The sequence below is a fragment of the Haliotis cracherodii genome, unplaced genomic scaffold (genome assembly GCF_022045235.1).
Source record: "Haliotis cracherodii isolate W230 unplaced genomic scaffold, xgHalCrac1.p SCAF_13, whole genome shotgun sequence".
NCBI classification, from domain to species: domain Eukaryota; kingdom Metazoa; phylum Mollusca; class Gastropoda; order Lepetellida; family Haliotidae; genus Haliotis; species Haliotis cracherodii.
In genome coordinates, this window is record NW_027266268.1 from 35,563,715 (window position 1) to 35,586,844 (window position 23,130).

Genomic DNA, 23,130 nt, shown 5'->3' on the forward strand with positions numbered 1-23,130 from the left:
ATACCTCAGGTTTTCTTTCGACGGGAGGTGTTATCAGTTCAGGGTTCTACCATTCGGGATCGCTACGGCCCCGAGGGTGTTCACCAAGCTGATGTTGATTCCCGCCCAAGTGGCCAGGTCAAAAGGTCGGTTCTGCCATCCGTACCTCGACGACTGGTTACTAAGAGCTCTATCGCAATCCCTGAGTCAGATAGCTACACAACAAGTGATAGATATTCTGATCACTCTAGGGTGGATAGTCAATCTCAAGAAGTCAGATCTGAGCCCTACTCAGAATCTAGTCTTCCTAGGGGCGAATTTCAACACGGTGAGCGGAATTGTATCTCTGTCACAAGATCGCATTACCAAGGTCAGAAGTGTTACTTCCCAGTTCCTTCTGTCCGCCAGTCACACTGCTCGTACATGGCTCCAGTTACTGGGCAACATGGCGGCGACAGTGGATGTGGTTTGGCGGGCGCGCTTGAGAATGAGACCCATTCAACAAGCGCTCCGTCGACTTTGGGTGAACTCGGAAGATCTCGAGACTGTTCTCGAGACTCCGCAGTGGCTCAATGCACACCTTCAGTGGTGGACCGAGGTCGGGAATCTGTCCCGGGGGCTCCCCCTCGACACTCCCGTGCCGTCTCTCACAGTTCAAACAGACGCGTCACTCTCCGGCTGGGGAGGCGTTCTGAACGATCACACTGCCTCGGGACTATGGTCCCAGCAGGAGATCAAACTGCATATCAATGTGCTAGAACTGAGAGCGGTCAGGTTGGTGTTCCAACGCTTCCTGGATCTGCTTCGTGGCCAAGTGGTGCGTCTAGAGATGGACAACCAAACGGCGATGACTTACATCCGGAAGCAGGGGGGAACGGTGTCTCCGTCGCTTCTCCAAGAGACGTGGCAGTTCCTCCTATGGTGCGACTCACACGTTATCAGGGTGCTACCTGTTTATCTCCCGGGGGTAGACAACGTCCGTGCGGACGCTCTGTCTCGCCGGATCCTCGCTCCTCACGAGTGGAGGCTCGACCCGGGGATATTCGGGATTATCTCCCAGTTATACGGGTCGTTCCAGGTGGATCTGTTTGCGTCTGGGGTGAATCACCAGACACCAACGTTCTGCTCCCGAGTCCCCGACCCGAGGTCGGTGGCACCGGACGCCTTCCAGCTAGATTGGACGGACAGAATTCTGTGGGCATTCCCCCCAGTACCTCTGATTTCCAAGGTCCTGTCTCAGCTAGCCACTCAGCCTGCGCGACTACTTGTGCTCCTGGCACCCCTTTGGTCGGCGCAGAGTTGGTTTCCAGTCATACTCAGGTTTCTGGCTCAGCCTCCTGTTCTATTACCTTTACGACCGGACCTCCTATCCCAGAACGAGGCCCTCCACCCGAATCCCAGGATTCAGTGGGTGGCTTGGCCACTGTCCGGAATCGCCTCCAGGAGAGCGGTATTCCTGCACGAGTTGCAGACACAATACTGGCTTCGCGGAGGGATTCGACAAACGTTCAGTACGAGGATAGATGGGCCTGCTATGCGCGCTGGTGTGTCGATAGAGGGATTGCAGATCCCTTTTCTGCAGATCTCGTAGCCGTACTTGAGTTCCTCCAGTCGCGACTAGATGTCGGCCTGGCCGCATCGACAGTCCGGGGGTACTCTACAGCTATCGCTGCCTTTCACGTCCCCGTCGACGGGGCACTTTTGGGTGCGCACCCATTAGTGCAGCGTTTTTTAGCAGGTGTGGACAGGATCCGACCGCCTGTCCGGCGGATCAGTCCCCCTTGGGAATTGTCAATCGTTCTTGATTGGCTGTCCGGTCCTTCCTTTCGGGATCTGTCGTCTCTCTCTCTTCAGCTGTTGAGCTGGAAGACGGCGTTCCTTGTGGCGGTAACGTCCGGCAGACGGGTAGGCGACATTCACGCAATGTCAGCCGATCCCGAACTAACTGTCTTTCACCGGGACAGGGTCAGTATTCGCCTGCCGGACTCTTACCGTCCTAAGGTCGCACACGCCTTCCACGTGACGGCTCCTATTGAGCTACCTGCTCTTTCACAGCCTTCTTCGTCGGGGACCACTACAAGACATGCTCATGTCTTGGATGTCCGCAGGACCCTTAAGTCCTATATCAGCAGAACTAAGGGTATCCGTAAGGATAATCAACTATTTTGCTGTTATGGCGGTAGGAAGGCTGGCTCACCTGCGAGCAAACAAACAATCTCCAGGTGGATAGTCTCTACTATATGTACGGCGTACACACTTCAAGGCAGGGACCCCCCTACCAAGTTGAAGGCTCATTCGGTTAGAGCAGTGGCTACGACACAAGCGTATGCCGCGGCTCTGCCCATTGAGGAGATCTGCTCCGCGGCTATTTGGAGCCAGCCGAGCACGTTCATCAAACATTACCAACTCGACAAACACTCAAGCGAGCGTGCTCGGTTTGGTCAGTCAGTTCTCCGAACTGGGCAAAGTTCTACATCTCTAGCCGATTGAGCCTTCGAGATTTTAGACCGCCCGGACCGGTTATAACACTGCTCAGTAACGGTCCGGATTTTATCTTCTACGGTCGATACAATACCAGCCATTACCACTCGATAATCATCGTATTTGCACATGCACTCCTTCGATTACGGGGACCCTCTGGCCTAGCTCTGTGCGGGTTTATAGGCTCTCGTGATCTGTGCCCCAATATCACTTGTTCAAAAAAAGTGTGGGGGGTGGGGGGTGTGTGTGTCTCGAGTTCTCGATATGATAAGCCACAAAGAATGGCTCTTTTCATGGTGTATGGTCGATAACGCCCTGTCTCCAGCCCCCGCCTTTCGACGGTGGTGCCTCACGATAAGGTTGGTTCCATTTATTGAACTCTTGTTTATTCATTGAAATAATCAAAATACGATGTATTTATGCACGCTTGTTGCTGACGGATGCCACTTCCTAGATTATCTTTAGGAGTCTATCTTGATGCAATAAGTGCCCCAAGGAGGATTTAATCTGAAAGAGAATTTTACAAACCTGTAGAGGTTATGAATTCTCTGATGAAATCCTCCTTGGGGCACGGCCACCCGCCTCCCCACATTCCGTCAGCATTAGACATATGGAAAGTGATTTGGGTGAGAGTTGCTTCCCTTGGCGTGACGCGCCGTGGAGGGTGAGGCACCATAAGGGTGGACGTATATCAGACAAAAACAAAGTTTTTTGTGTGGTAACAATTTTTATTAAGGAAAATGGTTACAACTATGTCATGTAGATTTTCTTGAGCCAGGAAAATGCAATAAGTGCCCCAAGGAGGATTTCATCAGAGAATTCATAACCTCTACAGGTTTGTAAAAGTTTTTGCCAGGGCTGCTGTAAAACAATTCCCAATCAGACATTTTGTTCCCAACTCTTGAGAGTTGCCAAGCTGGAACTATATGATAAGATTTATTGTCAATATGTGCATTGTAATTAGGGTTATTAGGTGCATTGTGACTGGAAGTTGATGGGGATTGAATATTTCCCTAATTTAGAAGCTTGTAACCAAATTGATCACGGACCTGTGACAATCCAGGTTAGGATAGGTCTTTAGCAGCCCATGCTTGCCATAACAGGCAACTCTGCTTGTCGGAGGGTCAGGCTCGCTGTCTTGGTTGATGCATGTCATCATATCCCAATTGCGTAGATCGATGCTCATGATATCAATCACTTGATTATCTACAGACCCCGGTCATATAGGTAGAATTTGGTAGAGTGCAGCGTTAAACAAACAACAAACAAACAAATGGATTGGGTAGTTGGACTCGGTGGTTGATTGCATGTCACTATTCCCTGACAATGTGTATCATTGCTCACAATATCACTGAATGGTCTGGTCCAGACTAGATTATTTACAGGCCACTATCATATAGCTGTAATATTGATGAATGCAGTGCTGAACAACAAACCAATAATTAATCGATGCAGTTCTAAGACTGATGACCTGACTGTGTGGTGTTTTCAGTGTGAACGAGTTCCGCCTGTTCAGCTGGCTGGGGCAGCAGGAGGACATCCACCGCATGGTGCTGTACCAGTGTGACTACACCATGACCAGGTGGACCAAGAACTGCATCAGGCAGGCCGACTGCATCCTCATTGTGGCTCAGGCTGACCATGACCACACCGTGGGCACCGTGAGTGACCAGTGACATAGTTTGTGTATTCCATAATGGATAGTGTTGTTGATGTCAACTTGGTATCACAATCCGATACATTTGTTACATTTATCTGTAACAAGATAGCAAAGAATGTATATTTTTAATGACACCAAATATTTATCAAGCATATATTTTAGAGGTCGGGTATTTCACTGAATAATCCCGAGGATTTCCAGACTTCAAATCCCATTTGTTCACGTATTTGAACCAGTCACATCGCAGCGCACACATGTTTCACAATGATCAGTTGGCCAGAGCATTATGTACCAACAGTCATCAGGAATTGATTTTTAGAAATAAAACCCACAACACAAGCTTATTGATGATTGCATCAGATAGAACCTCCCCATGGCAGTTCAACACTTAGAGACTGCCTCGAGCGGAAGATCTGGGTTCGATCCACGGGCGCATCGTAGCAAAAGACATTATAAGATGGGGCTTGTTGTTACCCTGTCTTGCGCTTGGCATTAAGGGGCTGAAACAAGGACTGGTCAGTTCTGTGTGTTGGGTATTCATGTTAAGCTGCGGCTTGGTATCTCAGTGGGCTAGCACTATAAGCAGCCACACACACACACACACACACACATAAACACGTCGCTGTTTAAGTGCAGTAATATTGGACATGATATTAAACCCCACATCACCTCACCTCCAGACTTTGAATTGAAATGATACACTGATTTTATACATGTCTTCATAGCAGGGTCACAATATGATACAAAATGCATGACACCTCGACATGTTAATAACTATGCTGGGAGACATATTCCATCTTCAAAGGGAATGCATAGATGCCAAACCAAAGCTAATTTATTAAACTCGACTTAAATAAAAAGTTGTACATAGCAGCAGAAAATACTACAATTAATTTTCATATGATTTTACATGCCCACTTAGATATATGTGTATTGTTTTGTACTGATACATGACCCAACGAATCAGTACTTATGGCACAACAGTTCATTCAAGTTTGATTCCGCTTAAACACCACCACCTCACAATCAGAAACGTCACACTCCATGCTCTTTTCCACTACAACTGACAAGACTAATGTTTCACATGTTTCCGGTAATGTTGAAAACTTGGATTGGAAATTATATGGTTAAAGATCATGCATATGGTTAGTAACGACGAACTGACTTTTGGTGAAAAGTTCCACCCCTAATTCAAACAGAATGGAAACTTACTGGGGCTCCTGGTAGGCTGGTGTATATTTCCATGGCAATGACTATCCTCCTGACTCTTCTATGTTGCCAGGTTGAGAAGGAGCTAGAGGGTATCGCTATCAGGGCCCAGAAGGAGTTGGTGTTGCTCCACAGGGAGGATGCAGAGACGCCGCGGCGGACGGCGGACTGGCTCAACGCTCGAGACTGGTGCTCTCATCATCATCACATCCGCTGTCCACCCCGGGTCTTCAGTAAAAAACCTCTTCAAAAGAGAGTAAGTACATACATCACTTGTAAAATGTGTCCCTGACATTAACCACATGCCCAATGTTATGGAAAAAACATTAATTGGTCTGGTATTCGTGGCTAATAGAAGCTGTATGTTCACATTAAAATCTAAAATGATAATGCAGAAATGACTACTTCTAGCATGTCTATCTTGTGAGCTTGAGGACTGCAACAAGATCTCTTGTGAAATTGTGAAAGTGAAATTTGTCAGTATACAGTGTTCTTAAACAAACATCTCATGGCTGTCCTTCTTTGTTAGTTTTTGCAAACGAATATACTGAATACTGCTTATGAAGTATCTTGTATAAATTTTGACTTCAGGTACTGTGAACTTGTAATGAAGGCTGAGTGTTTATTGTATTCTGGAGGAATTCAAGATGCCACTCACTGGTTTGTTTCAGCTTGATATGTATAGCAAACTGTTTGAGAAACCGCCACACCGCCAGAAGGACTTCTCCAGGCTGGCTCGCTATCTCACAGGAACATCCATTGGCCTGGTACTGGGCGGGGGAGGAGCCAGGTGAGAAAGGGGTGGTTTCGAGAGGTCGGGGAGGAACCAGGTGAGAATTGGTGGGATAAGGAGGTGAGGGAGGAGCCAGGTGAGAATGGGAGGGGCTTAAGAAGGGAGGCAGGAGCCAGGTGAGAATGGGAGGGGTTTAAGAAGTGAGGGAGAAGCCAGGTGAGAATGGGAGGGATAAAGAAGTGAGGGAGAACTCAGGCGAGAATGGGAGGGATAAAGAGGTGAGGGAGGAGCCAGGTAAGAATGGGAGGGATAAAGAGGTGAGGGAAGAGCCAGGTGAGAATGGAATTGGGTTAAGAGGAGAGGGAGGAGCCATCTGACAATGGGAGGGATAAAGATGTGAGGGAGTAGCCAGGTGAGAATGGGAGGGGGTTAAGAGGTGAGGGAAGAGACAGGTGAGAATGGGAGGGATAAAGATGTGAGGGAGTAGCCAGGTGAGAATGGGAGGGGGTTAAGAGGTGAGGGAAGAGCCAGGTGACAATGGGAGGGGGTTAAGAGGTGAGGGAAGAGCCAGGTGAGAATGGGAGGCATAAAGAGGTGAAGGAGGTGCCAGGTGAGAATGGGAGGGGGTTAAGAGGTGAGGGAAGAGCCAGGTGAGAATGGGAGGCTTAAAGAGGTGAAGGAGGTGCCAGGTGAGAATGGGAGGGGGTTAAGAGGTGAGGGAAGAGCCAGGTGAGAATGGGAGGCATAAAGAGGTGAGGGAAGAGCCAGGTGACAATGGGAGAGATAAAGAGGTGAGGGAGGAGCCGTGTGAGAATGGGAGGGGGTTAAGAGGAGAGGAAGGAGCCAGGTGACAATGGATGGGGGTTAAGAGGTGAGGGAGGAGCCATTTGAGAGTAGGAGGATTAAAGAGGCGAAGGAGGAGCCAGGTGAGAGTGGGGGGCGGGATTAAAGAGTGAAGAAGGAGACATGAGGGAAGGGTGGTGGGGGTGGGGTGGATTAAAAAGATGAAGGAGGAGCCAGGTGGGAGTGTGGGTGGGGTAGATTAAAGAGGTGAGGGGGAGCCAGGAGGGAGTGGGGGTGGGGGATTAAAGAGGTGAGGGAGGAGCTAGGTGAGAGTGTGAGTGGGGGGGAGGGAGGAGAAAGAAGGGCAATATTGCTGGGAGAGCAGCTAGATGATAAGGGAGAGAGCTGCACAGCCAAGGAAGGGCCAGGAAGTGAGAAAGGTGGAGTAGGGCTCGGTAAGAAGAAGGGAGATGAGTGGAGGGGATGAACTGACCAGGGGGCTGTGTAATATAAGGAAATGCTTGCACATTTACATAATCTATGTCATTAGTTAAGTTTACACAATTACCTGTAAATATGAATCATTGAAGGTTAGTATGAACTGCTGAATGTGTTCTACCCACAGAGGACTGTCTCACGTTGGTATGATCAAGGCGATCACAGAAGCGGGTATCCCCATTGACATGGTCGGGGGGACGAGTATGGGGTCCTTCATCGGCGCCCTCTGGTGTGAAGAGCAGAACTACACTCGCTTCACTCAGCGAGGCAGAGAGTGGTCAATGGTGAGTTGTGTCACTGTATGGTGGAGATGTGTCGTTGGCTGGTATCAACAACATAGTGATCGTTTACTTCAGTGCAGTTCTTACATATTGTGAATCCATTTCCTTGTTATTATTGTTAATAGGGGACATACCGGTTAAACAGGACCTGGTCATCAAAGAGTTGAGAACTTGGTAGATGTTGAGTGCTTGCCAGCCAAGACTGACCATAAACAGCAGCAAGAATTGCTGATATGGCATTGCTCACTATTCTCTGACACAGACTAATGATAATCGGTGCTTAATTGATCGGAGTCTGTCAATAACCTGGGCTTGGGTTCTTATGATGTCATTGTGACTATTGGGAAAGTTCTGTATTTCACCGCATTTATGACAGCTCAGATTGTATATAAAACCTTCAATATCATTGAAAAATGATATACCCCTCTGAAACATAAGATTATCTAATTCCTTTGATTTATTTGACATGATGTCAGTGTCTACCACATCTACCGTTTGCTGGGGTCTGTAGATTGCCATGTTGTGAAAAAGGTGTACTGTTCTAAAATAATGAGAGGAAGTCCATGCTGCAAGTAGGTATGGGAAAAGGATACCAGTATTTTGTTTGTAAATTAGTCCATGCTGTGTGTAGGTATAGGCATAGAATGCCAGTACTTAGTAAATTAGTCCCTGTGATATGCATAGAATACCAGTATTTTGTTTGTAAATAAGTCCATGCTATTAGTATGTATGCTTTATCCTTACTCAAACATGTAAAAGTCAGAAGGAATATGTGCATAGTGAACATTAGTGACAGTATTGTAACTATGGAGTTTTATTGTCATTAACCAGTAAATCTTGTGACTAACCACAGGGCCCACCAAGTCCCAGAGTCGCCCGTCCCAGTCCTGCTATAATTTTTTTTTATTACACAGGACATGACATCTCTCTGGAAGAAAATTATTGATCTGACATACCCAGTTACCTCCATGTTTACAGGTGAGATTCAACTGGATAGATTGTAGTCAGCGAGATAAATTGTAGACAGTTGACAGTTTGTGTTCTAAAATAGTGTATATTTACCATGTTGACAGCCAGTGCCTTCAACCGATTTGTGTATTTACCATGTTGACAGCCAGTGCCTTCAACTGATGTGTATTTACCATGTTGACAGCCAGTGCCTTCAACCGATCTGTATTTACCATGTTGACAGCCAGTGCCTTCAACTGATGTGTATTTACCATGTTGACAGCCAGTGCCTTCAACCGATGTGTATTTACCATGTTGACAGCCAGTGCCTTCAACCGATGTGTATTTACCATGTTGACAGCCAGTGCCTTCAACCGAGGTGTATTTACCATGTTGACAGCCAGTGCCCTCAACTGATGTGTATTTACCATGTTGACAGCCAGTGCCTTCAACCGATGTGTATTTACCATGTTGACAGCCAGTGCCTTCAACCGATCTGTATTTACCATGTTGACAGCCAGTGCCTTCAACCGATCTGTATTTACCATGTTGACAGCCAGTGCCTTCAACTGAGGTGTATTTACCCTGTTGACAGGTGGTGCCTTTAACTGATGTGTATTTACCATGTTGACAGGTAGTGCTTTCAACCAATGTTTATTTACCACGTTGACATGCAATGCTTTCAACCGAAATATATTTACCATGTTGACAGGTTGTGCTTTCAACCAATGTTTATTTACCATGTTGACAGGCAGTGCTTTCAACCGAAATATATTTACCATGTTGACAGGTTGTGCTTTCAACCAATGTTTATTTACCATGTTGACAGGCAGTGCTTTCAACCGAAATATATTTACCATGTTGACAGGCAGTGCTTTCAATCATTGCGTATTTACCATGTTGTCCAGCAGTGCTTTGAACAAATTCATATTTACCGTGTTGTCTACCAGTGCTTTCAACCTATGTATTTACCATATTGATTGGTGAGCCTTCAACCGATGTGTATTTACCATATTGACAGATGGTGCTTTCAATCAATGTATATTCACCATGTTGACAGGTGGTGCTTTCAACCGATGTATCGAGCAGGTGTTCAAGGACAGGCAGGTGGAGGACTTGTGGCTGCCGTACTTCTGTGTGACCACCGACATCTCCAACTCTAGCATGAGGATACACACTACAGGTCAGTGTCTCCTCCACAACTCTGTTCGACATCTGTGATGGCAGGAGAAGAGTTGGTCCAAGCGTCTCCTCATTTTATGAGACTATTACCCAGAGATGCAAGCCATTAAGTTTTTGGCTGAAAAAACACGATACTGTGAATCAAATTCTGCCAGGATGAACCAGTGGTCGACATGGTGGGCATCAACCTGTAACAAGTTCACACAGGGTTGAGTGAGTGAGTGAGTGAGTTAAAATTTTAAGTCACATCGGCAATATTGCAGCCATATCGTGACCACAGGGTTGAGAGTTGGTCTGCAGAAATAATGTGGCTTCCCAATATCCACATGATGCAGAGATTCTCGCCCTGAAGTGGGACAGTTTGTATTATCTGGGATAATGAGGGTCTAAAATCAGAAATAAAGTCTACTTAGCTAATATTGTATAATTTCCAATATAATGCCTTGACTACAGATGTGTATGTTGTGTGTGTGTACAGGTAGTTTGTGGCGGTATGTGCGAGCATCCATGTCACTGTCCGGCTACCTGCCGCCCATGTGTGACCCTATGGACGGTCACCACCTGCTGGATGGAGGATACGTCAACAACGTACCAGGTAAACAAACAAATGTTGTCTTTAAAAAGGAACAGTTCTTTTTCCAGGCTGTATCAGAAAATACCACTCATGGCAGAAATCCCAACTTCCTGGATAGGAGTTCCTAGATTGGAATCCCAGAATTGCCTTATTATGCTCCGGTCCGCCAAAACAGTCTTAGCGCTAAGGTGATCGTAACTCACATATTTTAACAAAGGCTTACGATCATCAAACGCTAAGATCGCTTTGTGGAGCGGAGCTGTGGTATGTAAGAATTGATTTCAATGATTTTTGGTGCTTCAGTAGGTATTAATGTAAAAACGTGTGTTCCTTCAGCTGATGTGATGAGGGCGTTCGGGGCCCAGACAATCCTGGCCCTGGATGTCGGCAGTGAGGAGGAGTCCAACTTCCTCAACTATGGCGATCAGGTCTCAGGATGGTGGTTGCTATGGAAACGTTGGAATCCATGGACAGAGAATGTCAAGGTAAGTTTTGTCGGCATCAGTTTCCAGTGTGAAATTCAGTATTATGGTTGGGGCATGTCTGTGACAACCCTTATAAAAATAAAGATTAGAGGTGTTTTTTAAATATATCACACTGGTGAAAGTATGGGTGTTTATTTTATGGAATCAGTTTCCAAGAGAGCATAATTCAACCCACGCTGCATGTGTGGAGATGAAGGTTAGCACTTACCATTATCACCGTTATATTAGTGCAATTAAAGCCATCTCCATGGTCTAGTGGATAGAGCTTGTGCTTGGAGAGATGATTTTATCCCCGGCCACATCATACTGAAAGACCTTAAAAGATGGTACTTGTTGTAACCCTGGTTACGCTCAGCATTAAGGGGCCAAAACAAGGACTACATGTATTCGGCTGGGAGTCATATACTGTATTTGAATCGGCTATCCATGTCAAACTGTGGCATGGTATCTCAGTGGCTTAGCATGTGCACTATAGAGCTGGCATAAGTCAAGACCAGTACAATCAGCCACACTCACACATGCATGCTCGTCGCTTAAGCAGTGCTATAATTTTGAAGGCAACATTAAACCACATTTCACCTCAACTTGGTCCAAGTAGAGCCATGCATTAAGGGAGTAGCAACAGGACATGGATTGTTGTCATGTAACTGGAATTCTTATCCAATACTGACACCTGCTGGAGATATTGCCTGTGTGAGAAGAAGAGGCATCTCAGATCACATAGTGATTTCTTGATCACCCATTGGTAAATTGATATAGGCATTTGCTTCAGTTTCAAATGTTCAAGTTGTTCTGTATAAGACTTAAAAAACTTATCTTCATCCATTCTATTTCAACAATGAGGTAATGATTAAGGCTTAAAACAATAAAAGAATTGGTTCTTAGGAAATGTTTTTGAAAATATAGTGTGGGCGGGCGTTGTGTTTTTTTGTAGGTTTTCGTTTTGGGGGTGTGTGGTTGGGGGGAAGGCTACTAATCATGTAGCCAAATGAACAGTTGTGTACAATGAACCTGGAAAGGGCCTCCCTACAAAATTTATTCCTTGACGAGTAAAGTTTTGGTATACTTGTTTTTGACTGGCGTCGTAGTTGGAATATTTAAGGATTTTTTTTGTGACATGCAGTGAACTTAATGAACTGAGTAACTGAGAACAAAGACTTATTATTCTCTTTCTGATTAAATCCTCCTTGGGGCACTTATTGCATTTTCCTTGCTCAAGAAAATCTACATGACATAGTTGTAACCATTTTCCTTAATAAAAAATGTTACCACACAAAAAACTTCGTTTTTGTATGATATACGACCACCCTTGCGGGGCCTCACCCCCAACGGCGCCTCACACCAGGGGGAGCAACTCTCACCCAAATCACTTTTCCTTATATCATCTGTAAGAGACAGACGTGTTGATTTTTCACACAAGACAAAATAAGAGAAATCTATCGTTCGACAAGAACCATGGCTAACCAAACTGTATGTATGGTACATTTCTTTCATTGCAAAGGCGTAATACCTCGCATTGTGAAGTTATAGAGTTGTAATTAACGCCACGTGCACGGTACCTTTGAATTCAAGTGGCCGTAATGGCGTCCATATTGTAGTTCCACGGGCTGATACATGTAACACCAAGGCCATTAAGAAACGGCTTGGGGTTTTGTTATATCATACAGCATTGGTCTACAATTTTTTCCTTTACAAAACCCAAGGTGGTGTGTTAATTTATAAACTACACTTACCTTTTTTACGGGTTTTACACCTTAGCGCGTAACACGCCCCTTTGGTGTTATAATTATACTACGACATTGGCTATTAGTATCGCGTTACAAATCGCATTCTACATTACGCCTTTGCTTCTAGTTTCACAATTTATGCACGTATCTTTCCGATCTTTATATCGCACTGATACACGTTAATACCCTTCCCGCCCACCTCAGAAATTACGGTCTTGTTTACAAAGACCTTCAAACTGTGTACGGGTTGTTCTAAGACAGGCACGAACGCTGCCTAATATGTCTGGCGGAGGACATTGCCTTTACCCCCCAAAAGAGACAAGTTGACTTGTCCACTTTAAAGAGGTCTATTAAAGGCGGGGGTAGATCTGTGATCGGTAGCTTCGAGATCTGTGTTATGCCCGGCATCGGCCGAGGCAGGCCATTTGGTCTCGGGGACGATCCGAGACCGGGCTTCGGCTCCGGCTCGAGGTCGCTCCCCAGCGGAGTGATGGCGGGCGCTGGCCCGTGCACTACCGATGCACAATTTTCCCTAGCGGAGCCAGGCGCCTCTTCTGAGGCCGAGGCTTCCACTAGTGGATACCTAGCCCGGAGCCAGGTTGGTTCCCTTTGTCTCGGGGACGATCCGAGACCGAGCTTCGGCTCTGGCTCGAGGTCGCTCCCCAGCGTAGTGGTGGCGGGCGCCAGCCCGTGCACTACCGACGCACAATTTTCCCTAGCGAGCCAGACGCCTCTTCCGGGGCCGAGGCTTCCACTAGTGGATACCTAGCCCGGTGCCAGGTGGGTTCCCTTGAACCTCTGGCACCTCGGCACCTCGGCACCAGGCCTCGGGCCGGGTGCAGAGGCACGTGCGGGACAGGATTGTCCAGGTACTGCCTCAGGTGGCTGCGCCCATGCCAGAGTCGGAGACACCCAACTTGACTAAGGTCAAGCAGGGCCGGCGGTTGCCCCCCTTTCCCGCGTGCAGTGCGGAGTTGAAGGCTGCTTACTTATGCTTCGAGGAGCAATATCATAATGCATGCCAACAGCTCCGTGTGTCCGTACACTCCGCGTATCTGTCGGCTGTACAGAGGGAGTTAGCGGGAGAGGGGCCGGCCGACTCTTCGGAGTTGGCCGTGCAACTAACGGAAGTTCAGTTATCTTACGCGGGACGCTATTCGTAGCTGTGCCTCGCAGATGATGTGCGCTGTTATGGGCATGCGCAGGCGGTGGATGTCGGTATGTAAATACTTGACTTACACACGCCAAGACCTACTTGCTTTGCCGTATAAGAGGGTGCCGCCCTCTTCCCTGGGGCTCAGCAGGTGGTCCGAGAGGCCGCTCAATTGCATACTTCCATCAGAGACTCAAAAGGCCTTGTTGGAGGTACCAAGCGTTAAAACTGCGTAAGCGGGCCTCTCAAATTGTCCCCTCCTACGCTAACGCACGGGTCAGACGTCCACACCTGCTTGGAAGCCGCCGCTTCCTTCAGGTATAAGGGCGCCGGGAGGAGCAAGAGAGGCACGGGCCGGGGCAAGGCAGCTGGTCGAGGCCAACAGCTTTTTCGCGGGGCTGGGAACGATGGGTTCCCATTAGCGCCCGAAGAGCCCCGGGTGAACCCACAGTCGCAAGTTATCGAACTGCTGACACCCGGGGTCAACTGCCTCCAGCCGGATGTCCCTGTAGGCGGCCGACTGGCTCTATTCCTGAAGGAATGGGAGACAGTTACATCACAATCCCCGGACCCCGTCCATTTTAAGGGATGGCCATTTGCCTCGGTGGAAACATCATCCGCCCCTCCCCTTCTCCGGGATAAAGCACACTCCGGTGCCTGCTACCCGAGAGAAGGCGGAATTCCTCCGTGCCGAGGTCGACGCACTTCTTATGAAAGGTGCGATCGAACCGGGTCCCGAGGGACAGGAAAGCGAGGGCTTCTACTCGACTTGTTTACTAGTCACCAAACAGTGATCTCAACTGTCGAGACAGGAGAATGGCTAACGTCAATAGACTAAAATACGCCTATCTCCACATACCAATACACCCCGAGTTCAAGAAATACCTGAGGTTTTCTTTAGACGGGAGGTGTTATCAGTTCAGGGTTCTACCATTCGGGATCTCCATGGCCCCGAGGGGGTTCACCAAGCTGATGTTGATTCCCGCCCAAGTGGCCAGGTCAAAAGGTCGGTTCTGCCATCCGTACCTAGACGACTTGTTACTAAGAGCTCTATTGCAATCCCTGAGTCAGATAGCTACACAACAAGTGATAGATATTCTGATCACTCTAGGGTGGATGGTCAATCTCAAGAAAGTCAGATCTGAGCCCTACTCAGAATCTAGTCTTCCTAGTGGCTAACTCGGAAGATCTCGAGACTGTGCTCGAGACTCCGTAGTGGCTCATTACACACCTCCAGTGGTGGACCGAGGTCGGGAATCTGTCCCGGGGGCTCCCCCTCGACACTTCCGTTCCCTCTCTCACAGTTCAAACAGACGCGTCACTCTCCGGCTGGGGAGGCGTTCTGAATGATCACACTGCCTCGGGACTATGGTCCCAGCAGGAGATCAAACTGCATATCAATGTGCTAGAACTGAGAGTGGTCAGGTTGGTGTTTCAACGCTTCCCGGATCTTCTTCGTGGCCAAGTGGTTCGTCTAGAGATGGACAACCAAACGGCAATGACTTACATCCGGAAGCAGGGGGGAACGGCGTCTCCGTCGCTTAGAAACGACGAAAGACGTGGCAGTTCCTACTATAGTGCGACTCTCACAATACCAGGGTGGTACCTGTTTATCTCCCGGGGGTGGACAACCTCCGTGCGGACGCTCTGTCTCGCCGGATCCTCGCTCCTCACGAGTGGAGGCTCGACCCGGGGATATTCGGGATTTTCTCCCTGTTATACAGGCCGTTACAGGTGGATCTGTTTGCGTCTGGGTTAAATCACCAGACACCAACGTTCTGCTCCCGAGTCCACGACCCGAGGTCGGTGGCACCGGACGCCTTCCTGCTAGATTGGACGGACAGTTCTGTGGGCATTCCCCCCAGTATCTCTGATTTCCTAGGTCCTGTCTCAGCTAGGCACTCAGTCTGCGCGACTAATTGTGCTCCTGGCACCTCTTTAGTCGGCGAAGAGTGGGTTTCCAGTAATACTCAGGGTTCTGGCTCAGCCGCCTGTTATATTACCTTTATGACCGGACCTCCTATTCCAGAACGGGGCCCTCCACCTGAATCCCAGGATTCAGTGGGTGGCTTGGCCATTGTCAGGAATCGCCTCCAGAAGAGTGGTATTCCTGCACGCGTGGCAGACACAATACTGGCTTTGCGGAGGGATTCAACAAACGTTCAGTACGATAGATAGGCCTGCTATGCGCCCTGGTGTGTTGATAGAGGGATTGCAGATCTTTTTTCTGCAGATCTCGTATCCGTGCTTGAGTTTCTCCAGTCGCGACTAGATGACGGCCTGGCCGCATCAACAGTTTGAGGGTACTCTACAGCTATCGCAGCTTTTCACGTCCCTGTCAACGGGGCACTTCTTGGTGCACACTCATTAGTGCAGCGCTTTTTAGCAGGTGTGGACAGGATCCGACCGCCAGTCCGGCGGATCAGTCCCCCTTGGGACTTGTCAATCATTCTCGAATGGCTGTCCGGTCCTTCCTTTCGGGATCTGTCGTCTCTATCTCTTCAGCTGTTGAGCTGGGAGACGGCGTTCCTTGTGGTGGTTACGTCCGGCAGACGGGTAGGCGACATTCGTGTTATGTCAGCCGATCCCGAAATAACTGTCTTCCATGCGGTCGATAAATATCACCGGGACAGAGTCAGTTTTCGACTACCAGACTCTTACCGTCCTAGGGTTGCACACAATTCCACGTGAACGGCTCCTATTGAGCTACCTGCTCTTTCACAGCCTTCCTCGTCGGGGACCACTGCAAGACATGTCTTGGATGTCCGCACGACTCTCAAGGCCTATATCAGCAGAAATATGGGTGTCCGTAAGGATAACCAACTATTTTGCTGTTACGGCGGTAGGAAGGTTGGCTCACCTGCGAGTAAACAATCTATCTCGAGGTGAATAGTTTCAACCATTTGTACAGCGTATACGCATACAGGCAGGGACCCCCCTACCAGGTTGAAGGCTCATTAGGTTAGAGCAGTGGCTGCGTCAAAAGCGTACGCCGCGGCTCTGCCCATTGAGCAGATCTGCTCCGCGGCTATTTGGAGCCAGCCGAGCACGATTCATCAAACCTTACCAACTCGACAAACACTCAAGCGAGCGTACTCGGTTTGGTCAGTCAGTTCTCCAAACTGGGCAAAGTTCTAATCTCTAGCTGATTGAGCATTCGAGATTTTAGACAGTCTTCCGGTTATACTGCTCAGTAATGGTCCGGATTTTATCTTCTGCGGTCGATAAATATCAGTCCTTACTACTTGATAATACTCGTATTTTGCGCACGCACTCCTTCGATCCTCGGGGACCCTCTGGCCTAGCTCAGCGCTGGTTATGGTCTCTCATGATCTACGCCCCTATATCACTTGTTCAAAAAAAGTGTGGGGGGGTGGGAGGTGTTTCGAGTTCTCAACTTATGACAAGCCGCAAAAACAGGCTTTATCATAATATATGGTCGACCATGCCCTGTCTCTAGCCCCCGCCTTTCGACGGTGGTGCCTCACGATAAGGTTGGTTCCATTTATTGAACTCAATATTTTATTCTGTTGAATAATCAAATACGATGTATTTATTTACGCCTGTTGCTGACGGATGCCACTTCCTAGATTATCTTTGGGAGTCTGTCTTGATGCAATAAGTGCCCCAAGGAGGATTTAATCAGAAAGAGAATTTTACAACCTTGTAGAGGTTATGAACTCTCTGATGAAATCCTCCTTGGGGCACGGCCACCCACCTCCCCACATTCCGTCAGTATTTGACATAAGGAAAGTGATTTGGGTGAGAGTTGCTCCCCCTGGCGTGAGGCGCCGTTGGGGGTGAGGCCCCGTAAGGGTGGTCGTATATCATACAAAAACGAAGTTTTTTTGTGTGGTAACATTTTTTATTAAGGAAAATGGTTACAACTATGTCATGTAGATTTTCTTGAGCAAGGAAAATGCAATTAGTGCCCCCAGGAAGGATTTCATCAGAGAATTCATAACCTCTACAGGTTTGTAAAACTTTTTAGCCTCAGTGAATAGCCAGTACGTTCTATACCTGTAACACTATGACATAGACATTTTGTGACTCCGTTTTCTTTCCTGTGTTCAGGTTCTGGACATGACGGAGATCCAGTCCCGGCTGGCGTACGTGTCATGTGTGCGACAACTTGACTTGGTCAAGAGCAGCGACTACTGTGAATACATGAGGCCTCCCATTGACAAGTATGGTACTCTTCAATTTGGCAGCTATGATGAGATCTCAGTGAGTTGGTGTTCCTTTACGATTCATTCATGGCAACCCTGTGGGGATTCCCAGTTACAATTGGTCCCCAGCAACCTATGCTGCTTGTAACCAAATAGTCCAAATAGATTGGGTGGTCTGACCTGGTGACTTGGTTGATGTCCTGCCGTGGTCTACACATGGCGTCACATGTGGGAGATTATTTTTGTGGAATTAGAGTTGGTGTCGTAAAATGCAAAATTTATCCATGCTGACATAAGATTAATGAGTAATCAGACAAAGTAAAATTTTAATTGGATTGCCTAAGAAAGTGAATGTGGGAGGAGAGCCCAATGTGATGCAGGTCTTATTGTTAAGGACAACCTGAATAGTGAAATTTTAAATTCAATTTTGTAGACTTGGGTCCGAAAATCAGTATATGAAAAATACCTTGATGAAAAGATACACTCACTCATATTTTCCATGTGTCTCTTCCCAGGATGTGGGCTACCACTATGGAAAGACATTGTTCAATGGCTGGATGAAGGGAGGCTACCTGGACAAACTGTTTATTGAAAAGACGAAGGAAACAGAAGCAGGGATGAAGAAGAAGCAACAACAGGTGGTGAGTCACACACAGGGATACTCATGTGCTGTAGTTGTGGAGCTTGCTCAACTAACTCTTGTCCTATTGTCGTTTAGTGGATACAAGCGTACTGAGATGCAGTTTTCAGATTGAAGGTAGTGTTAGTATCCAACATTCCATGGCACAAGGGTGGCCAGGGGTTAAGGTGTTCACTCGTCATGCTGTGTGTAGGTGTGGTTTTACGCCGCTTTGAGCAATATTCCAGCTATGTCATGCTGGGGACACCAGAAATGGGCTTCACACATTGTACCCATGTTGGGAATCGAACCCGGGTCTTCAGCAGGACAGGGGGGCACGGGTGGCCCAGTCGTCTAAGGCGCCGCGACTCGCTGTGCAGAGTTGCGTCCCTTGGGCACGCCAGAAACCTATGATTGTGGGTTCGAGTCCCGGCTCGCCCCGATTATGTTTCTAGGTTTGTCAGCACCATACCCGTGCTCGTGGGTTTCATCGAAGTGGTAAATGTCTGAGACCTGCATCACTTCGGGCTTTCCTCCTACATTAAGCTGACACGCCGTGATATAACTGGAATATTGTTAAAAGTGGCGTTAAACCCAACTCACTCACTCACTCACTTCAGCAGGACGAGCAAACTCTTTAACCATGAGGCTACCTGTTTGCACCAATTCACGGCATGGGTATTTGAAGCCCATTGCTGAAATATTGCTGAGTGGTAAAATTTCTGCTGTCACTCACTCAAAGACACGAGATGGCAGTTCAGACACACCTGTGTTAAGATGTTGTCACCATATTGTTAATATCAGATTGTGTTGCCATGGTGATAATTCCTGGTTTTGTTGCTATGGTGATATTTCCTCTGTGTGTTGCTATGGTGATAATCCCTGGTTGTGTTACTATGGTGATATTTCCTATGTGTGATGCTATAGTGATATTTACTGGTTGTTTTGCTGTCTTGATATTTCCTGTGTGTGTTGCTATGGGGATATTTCCTCTGTGTGTTGCTATGGCGATATTTCCTGTGTGTTGTTATGGCGATATTTGCTGGTTGTGTTGCAGTCCCATGTCCCTGTGATGGCCTACTTCACTGACCTGGCTGAGAAGGTGTCTAAGATCACCAAGCCGAAGTCCACCGTGTTCTACCTCACAGATGATGATTACGAGACTGAATGTAAGTATCCAGCTTCATCAACTTTATATTGCAGATTGAATTTCAGATGAGGTCCTCAGACAGTTCCCAGTATCTTAGCTCACCTGACTGACATGATGACACGTGAATTTGTCAAAGAGGTTCAAATCCCATTCTTAATTAATCAGCCATTTTCTTCACAATGGGATATAATTTAGTATGTGTGTAGTTGGAAGTGATAATTAATTTTGTGATATTAATTTTGATTAGGTCCAATGAAGCTGTTCTTTATGTTCCCATCAATGATTTCAACAGAGCTAGTTCAAAAAGTTCGAGTCCGATTTTCAATACGTCACCCATCCATAAATCGTTCTCAAATTTCATTTGTGTGTCCTGTAACCAGGAGCAAGTAGGGATGTGAAACTGATGCCTGTGTGGCTAGGCTGGGATTCAGTTTAAGTTGAGAATCCCTTCTAAAAACTGAGGGGCACGGGTGGCCCACTCGTCTAAGGCACCGCCATTCGCTGTTCAGAGTTGTGTCCCTTGGGCATGCCAGAAACCTGTGATTGTGGGTTCAAATCCCGGTTCACCCCTATTATGTTTCTAGGTTTGTCAGCATCATACCCATTCTCGTGGGTTTTACCGAAGTGGTAAACGTCTGAGACCTACATCACTTCGGGCTTTCCTCCCACATTAAGCTGACACGCCGTTATATAACTGGAATACTGTTAAAAGCGGCGTTAAACCCAACTCATATACTCACTCACTCTAAAAACTGAATACATAATTTATGAATGCAACATTCTATCAATTCACCTAAAACCTTGCACCTTGCCCTCCTTCAGATACTGATGAAGAAATGATCATAGAAGAAGATGGTTTCCTTGACGATGATGGGAGTGAGCATGATGCTGAGAAGGAGGAGGACGATGAAGAGGAGGATCATCCCACTGTGGAGAGAAACCCAGTGTTCTCCAGCTCTAACTCTGAGAACTCTGCAGCTGAGGTGAGCAGATCCCATGACACCTATAGCCCTTTATTGCTGGTCATAAGAGGTGACTTTATGGGATGGGGTAGTTGGGCTCAGTCATTAACCTTTTGTCTTGCTAGATTGTGGAATGTACCCTGACCATGTGGGATGTTCCCCACAATATCTGCTGCTAGTTTGTCAGGCCTGGACTTAAGGAGCTGTGTTTTAGCTGAAATATTGCTGAATGTCACATAAATTACACACAAACCTTTGATTATAATTATTATTTTACAGGGCAACAAAACATTGAAAAATGTTCATCCCTGGTTTACAATGAACGATTTATAACTGGATGATACCTTGTATGGTTGAATTGGTTAGTCTTTCTGAACATTCACTGCATTTGATGAAATAAATCAGTTCTTAAGACATGATATTGGGATATTTCCGAGTTAATGTAGCTGTTTATTATGAGTCCATCATGAAAGTAACAAGACCTCTACTTGAATCCTGTGAACCTGATCTCAAATTCATGGAACCCAAATTGGTTTCAGGCTTTGACAGCAAGAAAGAGAAAACCCATGTCCGGCAAGAAGCAAAACACATGATGTCTCAGCACCAGTACAGACCAGTCAACACCAGACGGAGACTCCAGTACATACTAGTCTAAACCAGTCTCAACCAGTATTGCCAAAGTGGTTTCCACCACAGCGTTATGTCTAGTGGGGCAACGGATGTGACAACTGCTGTTTTATTTGGGATTTTTATGTCATATGTATTTGAGAATTTTACCAGTATGTGTGAGTGCACTATAGCCTCAATGGAGACATTTTGCAGAATAGGTGTGAGAATGAAATTCTGATTGTACACTGCATTTATCTATTTAGAAGCTGTGTTTGTTTTCTGCCTTACTGTAAAGTATGATCATATATTTCCCATAGCAGCACAGAAATAGATGAAAGTATCTCACAGAATATTCTAATGTTTGTTTCAAGGTGATTGGCTAGTTTACACCAATTGTTCCATTGTTTCACAGTTTTCAATAAGGTCTATTTCAAAGTGATGACATTTGAACGCACTGTCGCAAGAAATGGAAGATGGTGGCATCCATTTTCATGATGTCACAGTTGATTTGTTGATGTGGTTCCAACAATAGACTGAATGAACTCAGGGCTCCACTTGAGAAAAGGAAATCTACGTTTTTCTACATTTCCTTGGAAAAAGGAATATTGGTTAGGCTAAAAAGATAATAGTCTTGATTCTCAGGCATAAAGTCTGCAGCAGGTTTGTTTTTTTTCCTTTTTAAAAAAATATAAAAAATCTTTAAATAATCCTCATCTCGATCACATGACCCCTTACTAGTACTCTTGTCTTCTCCCAGTATTATGTGTGACTCATTGTGAATGAATCATTGTAACATCGGCTCAATAATTAAAACATGATTATTCACCATTTCATGGCATACAGGTATCAAATTAGATGATAATCACGCTTTTTGTACATAACGAGGAAGATTTAGCTGTAACAATCACTGATGGGGGTAGATGTCAGTCATATGGAGCACAACATAAGTCTACCCTGACAAATTAAACTACAGACATGGCCAATATATTGTGATGAAGGTACTTGCCAAGCGAGAGAAACTGGTTCCTCTCAGACTATAAATATGTGAATTGATGACAAAATCAATCATGGCTGGACAAGTTGGAGTTGGCAAATCATTTGTTCATATAAAATTCATTTCATATTGACTCAACAGTTGCCACTTACCAACAGCAATCTGTTCCAATAGCATGCAATACTGAAGTTAAAATGAAACAGGAGGTGTATCCAAAGTCTGCTGTCTGAAACGTTGGGATAGTACTGAGAGATGAAGACTACTCTCAGAAGCACATTGACAATAAATATCTCAGTTCATTTGTCCTGTTACTGCTCAACTTATTCAGTTAAACTGTTTTGAGTTTTGCTCCTATTCTAAAATATTTTAGTTAGCTTGTTATTTCTGTTCAGTTACAGTGGATATTTTGTTAATTATGTGTTTATGATTGTTTACTGTATTGTTTGTTTTTAGTATTTAGGTGAAGTTTTATTATGTTGTTTCAGCCACTGAAACTGTGTCAAGCACATGTGAGACCTGTTAACTTCTTTTGAAGCAGTTAAAGGAATTGATGTTGGATAAAAAAACTTAATTCCTTAAGTTTTAAGACACACTCCTTCATCCCCCAAAAACCTCAATCTTAAAAGCGTTTCTTTCAAAAGACGAACATACAAATCATAATGGCTTTGCATTAACTTTTTAAGTTTCTAGCTATCTGAATTTGGGCACCAGCATGCTTAAAAGGTTTATAAACGGTCAATTTTTTTAACTTTCACTCTTACTTGTATTTTGAAGCTGTAATATAACTGGAATACTGTTAAAAGTGTTGTTAACCCAACTCACTTACACCATTGTATTTCAACTTGTTTTACCTTCAGTGGCGATAATGTTCGTTTTTGTCATACCGGTATTTATTGTCTTCAATTGTAAAAAGCCTAAAAAGCTGATCTGTGAG

At 46.2% G+C, this 23,130-nt stretch overlaps 1 protein-coding gene across 3 annotated transcripts in view; it reads left to right on the forward strand.

The window, feature by feature from the left end:
- The window catches only part of LOC139459888 (patatin-like phospholipase domain-containing protein 7), a 63,943-nt gene extending 41,242 nt beyond the window's left edge, over window positions 1–22,701 (forward strand). For all 3 annotated transcript variants that reach the window (XM_071241604.1, XM_071241605.1, XM_071241606.1), the window contains 13 exons: window positions 3,953–4,121; window positions 5,403–5,585; window positions 6,001–6,119; window positions 7,471–7,627; window positions 8,539–8,602; window positions 9,633–9,755; window positions 10,233–10,349; window positions 10,665–10,813; window positions 17,768–17,920; window positions 18,378–18,503; window positions 19,539–19,650; window positions 20,454–20,614; window positions 21,133–22,701. In XM_071241604.1, coding sequence (XP_071097705.1) covers window positions 3,953–4,121; window positions 5,403–5,585; window positions 6,001–6,119; window positions 7,471–7,627; window positions 8,539–8,602; window positions 9,633–9,755; window positions 10,233–10,349; window positions 10,665–10,813; window positions 17,768–17,920; window positions 18,378–18,503; window positions 19,539–19,650; window positions 20,454–20,614; window positions 21,133–21,186 — 1,687 coding nt within the window. In that variant the 3' untranslated portion in view covers window positions 21,187–22,701. The remainder of the gene's footprint in view (window positions 1–3,952; window positions 4,122–5,402; window positions 5,586–6,000; window positions 6,120–7,470; window positions 7,628–8,538; window positions 8,603–9,632; window positions 9,756–10,232; window positions 10,350–10,664; window positions 10,814–17,767; window positions 17,921–18,377; window positions 18,504–19,538; window positions 19,651–20,453; window positions 20,615–21,132) is intronic.
- Window positions 22,702–23,130: the final 429 nt, after the last annotated feature.